The sequence below is a fragment of the Rhinoderma darwinii genome, chromosome 3 (genome assembly GCF_050947455.1).
Source record: "Rhinoderma darwinii isolate aRhiDar2 chromosome 3, aRhiDar2.hap1, whole genome shotgun sequence".
Lineage (NCBI taxonomy): Eukaryota > Metazoa > Chordata > Amphibia > Anura > Rhinodermatidae > Rhinoderma > Rhinoderma darwinii.
In genome coordinates, this window is record NC_134689.1 from 290,279,423 (window position 1) to 290,287,442 (window position 8,020).

The window sequence follows — 8,020 nt, forward strand, 5'->3', positions numbered from 1 at the left end:
GATGGGGTTAAGACTGACTTAATCCAACCCAGATCTATGAAAGTCGATTGTACTGACCGAAAGATGGTGTGGGCGGTGTCTGCCACTATCCGAAAGTAGTCTAGGTAGGGAATGATCAGAATGTCCTTTGTCCGTATTTATGACGTCATTTCTGATATAAGCTTGGTAAAGACTCTCGGTGCCTGAGAGATGCCAAACGGGAGCGCTCTGTATTGAAGTTGGACTAGGGAGTCGTTTAAAACTACTGCCACCCTCAGATACTTCTGGTGAGTGATGCAAACAGGGACATGGTAATAAGCATCCTCCAGGTCTATAGATGTCATCATACAATCCCTGAAAAGATGATTTACTGTAGAGTGGATACTCTCCATCCGAAATCTTTTGTAAATCAGGAAGGACTTTAGCTGCTTTAAATTTATTATGACCCTGAATCGGCTCTCCTGCTTCTTTACCAGAAAAAGGGGGGGAATAGTAGCCCTTCCCTATCTCTGGTCTCGGGACTGGTACCAGAACCCCTTTCCTGATAAGAGCAATAACTTCTGATTCTAGGGCCTGCTGTTTTTCTGAATCCTTCTGCCTCTTTGTGGGGAGGAATCTGTCTGGAGGAGGGGACATGAATTCTAGCTTGTACCCAGCTTTTATGATATCTAGAACCCACTTGTTTGAGGAGATCCCTTCCCATTCACGATAGAAAAGGGATAAGCGACCTCCTACCCTGCTTCCCCTGGCGTCATTGTTGGTGATCCTTGTTTTTGGGATCACTCTGAGGCTTAAACAGGAAACCCCTGTTCTTCCTAGGGAACTTAAGAGGATCTAAAATCCTGTCCCTTGGAAATGGGTTTTCTATTAAATTTCCTGGGACGAAAGGAGTCTGGTTTGCCCTGGGTAGGAAACCCCTTCCTCCTATCGGATATTTTGTCCAGATCATCATCCAGTGGGGCCCCAAACAAAAAATCACCTGAATAAGGGATAGAACAAAGTCTCCCTTTGGAGCCTCCATCACCTTTCCATGTTTTCAGCCATATTGCCCTTCTGGCTGAATTGGATAAGGCTGCGGATCTGGCTGCCAGACAGACCGAGTCCACTGAGGCATCAGCCAAAAAATCTGTGGCTTTAGACAAAACCAGAAGGGAAGCCAGTATCTGATCCCTAGGAGTTTTGTCCCTGAGATGAAGCTCCAACTGGGCTATCCAGACCTTTAAAGACCTGGCTACACACATAGCCGCAATACCCGGCTTAAAGGCCCCCGCAGAGGCTTCCCAGGTTCTCTTAAGGTAATAGTCCGCCTTTCTATCCATAGGATCGAGGAGAGACCCAAGATCCTCAAACGGTAAGGCATTCTTCCTGGATATCTTCGCTACTGGGGCATCCAGTCTGGGGAAACTATCCCAGTCCTTACTTAAGCCCTCCTCAAAGGGATATTTTATTTTTAATATCTTGGGAATGCCTAATTTCCTGTCAGGGTTCTTCCATTCCCTCTTAATGAGGCTGGATATATAAAAGTCCTCTGTTTTCTGGGACCCAGGCCCTCAATGTCCTGAACAGACCGGGGTTCCTTGGGGTCATCGATATTCATCGTGGCCCAGATTGCCTTAAGGAGTTGGTCCACATCCTCTGCTGGGAACAAATTCTTCCCTCCCCCATCCTCGTCAGAGGAAAACTCGGATGAGCCCAGCTCCCCTTCCTCCTCGCTAGAGGAATTAGAAACATCTAGAACCTGCCGAGTCTTGCCAGTCGAGGTGCTAGGACCATCATGATTCCTTCTAAGGGAGCTCTTAACCTCTGTACGTACTATATCCCTTATGCTAGAGGCAAGGCTAGGGGATTCTTCTTTCAGGATCTTATCCAAACAAGGTTGGCATAACCGTTTTTGATAAGAGGCTGCCAGCTTCCTACTACACACGGCACATTCTTTGTTGCGAGCCTTGTCCACTCTCTTCCTGGGACCCTCTCTGACCTAGGAAAACATGCAATATACAGAGTTAATAATATGAACAAAAGGTCTGTCCTACCATGATTCCTATGAGATCCCATGCCGTCTAATTACCGGACTGGAGGACTTTCCTGGGTCTGATCGCTCAGGCCGTTCCATGCGTCCTGCTGCTTCTCCTGGAGCTTCCATGCTGGTTGCTTTGCTGGAGAAGGAGCCATCTGGTTCAGGCCTAGAAATAGGCCTAGGATTGGCTGGGGAGGCTCCCAGGCCACTACGTGCTGTAGCCCCTCCTCCCCACATGGGCCGCCGGAGAACCGCTTCCTGGGACGTCCGCGCGTCCTTCCCACCGAAAGTGATGTGAGCCGCGTCCGTAAGTGGTCACTGCAGTGCGCCGGAGGCGGCCGAACGCTGGGTCAGGAGTCCTGAGGAGAACCCACCCGCGGTGGGAATCTTCCACCTCCGTAGAGGGAAGAATTGACCGGGAGAGGAGGGAGATACCAGCCCCAGACAACGGGTTGCTCCCTAAGAGGCTTATACCCTGAGAACACCTCCAGGAACAAAGGAGAGTACCTGCTGGAGGGTCTGCAATCCTGGAGAGTGTGTCTTGCCATCAGGACAATCCCATCCGGAGGACAGAAAACCTGACTGGGTGTGTGGAGAGGTGTGTCCTTTTTTATATCGTCAGGCTTCCTGTCCAGCGAATGGGCTGTCTCTCCAGGGGTGCTGTCATAGGTGAAGGGGTAAATAATAATAATAATAATAATAATAAAAGGTTAATCAATAAGTCCCATGTACCCCAAAATGGTAGCAATGAAGTCCTGCAAAAAACAAGCCCTCATATGGCGACATTGACGGACAAATAAAAGTTATGGCTCTTGGAAAGTGGCGATGCAAAATAAAATTATTTTAGTTTAAAAGTGTTTTTATTCTGCAAAAGTAGTAAACCATAAAAAAAAAAAACAAACATATATGGTATCACCGTAATCGTACAACACATAGAATAAAGGTAGCATATTATTTACGCCACGCAGTAAACGGCATAAATGTAAAATGCATAGAACGATGGCTGAAGTGCTGTTTTTTTTAAAATTATATCACTGCCCCCCCCCCCCAAATAAAAAGTTAAAAAAATTCTGCCATGTCCACCTGAAAAAAAAAAAAAAAGTTATAGCTCTTTGAATGTGACGATGAAAAAACTAAAAAAATTGATTGGTCTTTAGGGCCCAGAATGCATGCAGGTGGAAGAGGTTAAAGGTGGGGAGGGAAAAAAATGGCTGGTTCCTGAAGGGGATAAGAACAAGAGAAAAAAATCTTTGTAAAACTTTGGAAGAACTCAAACTCAGTTTGTGCTATGGGCCACCGCTAAGTAGGACTGGCATTGCTTAGTACATAATATGGAAGAAGGCTCTTCATAAGCCCAGGGAACTGAATTTTATTTTCCTTTTAGAAAAAGGTAATTGCTAGATGTCGCAGATCCGTCAGCTGTTTTCCTTTGCATTTCAGCTAGAGTTTAAGGAAGTCATGAATAAATCTGTGATGGTTGTTGCAGCAACAAACAGACCAGATGTCTTAGACGATGCTTTGCTGCGGCCAGGTCGACTCGACAAACTACTATTCATCCCACCACCCGATGAGAAGGTAATAGACTGATTCAAAGCAGAACATAGTAACTCCTTGGCACTAAGCGCTATAGATTTGTGGCGCTGGAAGACCGTCGTTGAAAATCAGTACCATAAATGTACAGCATAGTAGCTATGCTCATGCCATCACCAGCGGTAAAATGACTGACCGCCAGCTTCTTGAGACAACAGCCAATATAGCAGATTACTCATTCGACTGTTTAACCCCTTAGATGCTGCAGTTAATAAGGACTGTGGCAGCTAAGCGATGAAAACAAAGGGAGGGAGCTAAATATGGCAGCCAGAGGCTAAAATATGTAGTTACCTATCAGGTTATGCCTGACAGGCACAAATTTATTGGAAAACAGGGGCTGCATTATTTGTTAAAATTAAGTAAAAAAAACACAAAAGTAAATTTAAAAAACCATAAACGACAGAATAGCTTTTTTTCTTTTTTTTATCACCCAAAAAAGTGTTATAAAAGCCCCAACATATGTATGTATTTTTCAATCTAAAGTTATAGCTGTTGAAATGCATTATGGCAAAAAAAAATCCCTGCGTCTTTACATGTGTTTCAGCAATGCGTTGCTACGTGTACATTTTCAGTACCGTGTAAAGCGATGTATTTAATATGTCCTCTTAGGCCACAACCCTCCATTATCAAACACCAGGAACGAGTTGCATTTGTGGTAGGTCTCTGATTACGTTTCCTACCGCCCAATGTTGGACTGCCATTGCAGCGGTTATATCATTGGGCTTTTTGCTTTGGACAAGTTCCAATTCAGCAACAGCGAGGTCATTTGCGTTTCTTGCTGCCATTGCAAACAATGACAAGTTAGTCAGGCTACTCTGAACTGGAACAAACAATACAAATATCACTACTCATGCGCAGGAGACTGTATGGCAGCCCCGACATAGAGATATAGTGAGACTCCATGCAACTTGTAGGTTATTTGGAGTCTTAATACAGATGTGTACATGAGGCCTAAAGGGATATAACTACTTTGTTTAATCCCTTAAGGACACGGCCAATTTTGGCCTTGAGGACAGAGCAATTTTTTTTACATTTCCCCTCTTTGCATCCCGACGCTCATAACTCTTATTTTTTGTACGACGTAGTTGTATGAGACGGTTTTTTGCGGCACGAGTTGTACTTTATGTAGGTACCATTTTTTGGTGCAAATACATTATCGTTTAATTTCTATCAATTTTTATTTTGGTGAAAATAAAGCAGTTCCGCTGCAGTTTTAATATATTTTTTTTTACACCATACACCGATCATAAATAATGTTATACATTGGTTGTTACGGTCGTGGCGATACCAAATGTTTCTTATTTCATGTTTTGGGACTTATATTTTAAAAAGTTTATTTATTATAAAAAATGTGTGTGTCGGTGTATTTTTTTTACTTTTTATTTATCTATACATTTTTTTTTTACATTCATTTAACTTTTTTTTTTAAATCCCATAAAGGGATTTATTTTGATTTTTATTTTGTAACTAATGTACTGGCATAGATCTATATGCCAGTACATTAGCCTGTTACTGATCGTACACAGGCAGTGGTTCGGGCATACCTCAGTATGCCCTAACAACAGGAAATATGTTCAGACAGCCCTGGGGTCCTTCACTGGACCCTGGGCTGTCTGGCCATACGAGTTGTGGGCTTTGATCGCGTCCGTTATTTTCTGTGACGCAATCAATGTGCAATCCCCCCTCTTTGAACGCCGCGATCAGCTGTCATTGCGGCGTTCAAAGGGTTAACGGCGGAGAGATGATGTTTCTCTTCTCTCTGCTGTCAGAGCGGGGCCGTGGCTGTGTATTACAGCCGTTGCCCCGCTCTCGATCGCGCGTGCAGGGACGGCTGTCACACAGGACGAGTATGCTCGTCCTAATGCGCGAAGTGCTCGCCGCTCAGGACGAGCATTCTCGTCCTGTGTCGGCAACCAGTTAAGGAAATGTATCCTGATCATGTCTTACATTTATATGTAATATACTTCTATGTTACAGGCCCGTTTATCCATACTAAAAATATGTACCAATAGTATGCCACTCGATAAGGATGTAAATCTGGAAAGCGTGGCAGGCTTTACCCAATTCTACTCTGGAGCGGACCTTCAAAATCTCTGTAAAGAGGTGAGAGATTGTGCAGATTTAATAAGCAGTAGTTCTACTTAGACGTGAAACAAAAATGTATTTGTGTCCTAATGCCCTGCACATAGAGATGCAAAGGAGTATTAAAAGTAAAACTCTGTACATTACGGTCATGTAACGTACCAGGACTGTGCTTAACACCACAGGCAATAACAAAATGTCTGCATGTTACTGGGATGTACAGAAGAAGTTGCCAAAACAATACCCCCTTCTGACATTCAGTGCACTGCAGCTATTGGCTGGAACTATACCGGCAAGTGTCAGAAGGGGGCATCGTTTTATCAACTTCTGCTGTACAGCCCAGTTACAGGCAGCCATGGTGTTAAGCACATATAGTGTACAGAGCACCTTGAAAACTTGTATTTGAGGGCCCAAGGTTAAAAAAAAATTAACAGTCCTGGTATGTTACATGACCCATAGTAGCTTCATTTTACTATTTCTGAAAATGTACCCAGTTTTACTTGTAGTTGTGTGTATAAAACTGATGTGAACTTTCCCTTTACCTGCAGGCTGCCCTGTATGCATTACAGGCGAGTGGATTACAGACTACATGTGTGAATAAAGAACATTTCCGACAGGCTTTAGCTTCTCACACCCCATCCCTGAATGCCCGTGACCTACTCACTTTTCAAAAACTAGGTGGTAATATCCTGTAGGCAGTGATCAGTGTCATCTCCACGACGATTACCACCATAAAATAAATATTTTATTATAACACACTTTATTGTGCAGCTTCTGTACCATCCTTTTCATTGTTACAGAAATGTCAGTTACTTTCTAGTACAAATTTCTGAATTATTACAAAGTAAATCTTTTGCAAAGAGGAAGAACATTTATCAGTAATTACTGATACAATCTATTGGCAGAAACAAATTTACAATTCTCCCTGGTTTCTGCATTACCAGTAACAACACGTGTTCCCTGCATTGAGGAATGTGTAGTAAAAAAAAAACCGATAAGGCCTCATTCACACTTGCATATTTGCTCAGTATTTTGTATCTGCTGTTTTTTTTTTCTTTTAAGCCATGAGTGGATGCAAAAGAGAATAAGGCCCTGTTCACATTAAGGGCCGCTGTTGCAGATTCCACCAAAAATATCAGAAATAGTGTAGCATTCTGCGCTACTGTTTCTGGTAAATCCACCGATACCCCAATGGAAACCTGGCAGTACCCATTAAAGTCAATTGCTTCCGTCGGGCGCCGGTTGTTCAATGGAGCCTGCGCTTCCATGATTTTCGTTCTGCTCCTCCGACAGAGAAGAACGCAATGCCGAACACAGCTATGAACAGGGCCAAAGTATAAACTATTTTGTTATATTTTTTGTATGTTTTGGATCCACGTCTGGATTACAGAAAAAAAATAATTCAAAATACTGATCAAATACGCAAGTGTGAATTAAGCCTAAGGTGTGTGTGAGTGATATGGCTTGATGAAGATTGTGGGAGCCGCCCATCAAAAGGATGCACATATATAATGTTAACGCTATCCCCAACAAACTTGGAACAAAATAAATACGGATTTCCTTTTATGTTGGCATTTGTCTCCCCCCTGTACATGCTGCGTGTAAAATCTTATAATTAAAATGCTGGATTGATAAAAATAACTTTTTTCAAGCAGATCTGTGTGTTTACATTTACCCACTATTAAATGTACTGGAAAGAACCTTTGTCACGCGCACAAAAAAAAAATCCAGTCCTTTCAGCCGGGTTTAACACTGTTTTTACTTAAGCTATGTTCACATCACGTTTTTTTTGCATAGGTTTAACATAGGCTGTGACAGATGCCTAACAGTAGCATCAGTCACCCTAAGACTTTATCTGTTAAATGCATATATTGTGAACTCTGGTCATGAGTTCATGACGTATCCGAACAGTTGCCATTATAGTCTGTGGGTGACAGATGCCTTTGTTAGGCATCTATTTCAAGGATCTGTCACCCATAGGCTATAATGCTATCCATTTAACATACGTGATGAAATGCTATTGGTAACCCCATGACATATGTGTGTGGTGGATGCCTGTGACGTATATCAAATGTATTGGCATACGTCACACATAGGCTCCTATGTTAAATATATACAGCACAGTATACTTTGTTTTTCGGCATGGAACAGCATAGTGTGCTACGATATTCCATCCTTTAAAAAAGTTATACTGACTTATACCAGACAGAGGCCAAAAGGACATATGGCGCCCCATGAACACGTTTAGCATGTACGTCAGGAGCTCTCCCGATGTATACAGTAAACCGGTACCAGAAACGTGATGTGAAGAGGGCCCAAGTCTGGTAAAATACATGGTGGTCACTAAACATG

At 42.8% G+C, this 8,020-nt stretch overlaps 1 protein-coding gene across 1 annotated transcript in view; it reads left to right on the forward strand.

Moving 5' to 3' along the window:
* The window catches only part of AFG2B (AAA ATPase AFG2B), a 29,389-nt gene extending 22,963 nt beyond the window's left edge, over positions 1-6,426 (forward strand). Inside the window, exons 7-9 of the mRNA XM_075858040.1 lie at positions 3,437-3,571; positions 5,564-5,689; positions 6,217-6,426. Of these exons, the coding sequence (XP_075714155.1) occupies positions 3,437-3,571; positions 5,564-5,689; positions 6,217-6,363 (408 nt within the window). The 3' untranslated portion in view covers positions 6,364-6,426. The remainder of the gene's footprint in view (positions 1-3,436; positions 3,572-5,563; positions 5,690-6,216) is intronic.
* Positions 6,427-8,020: the final 1,594 nt, after the last annotated feature.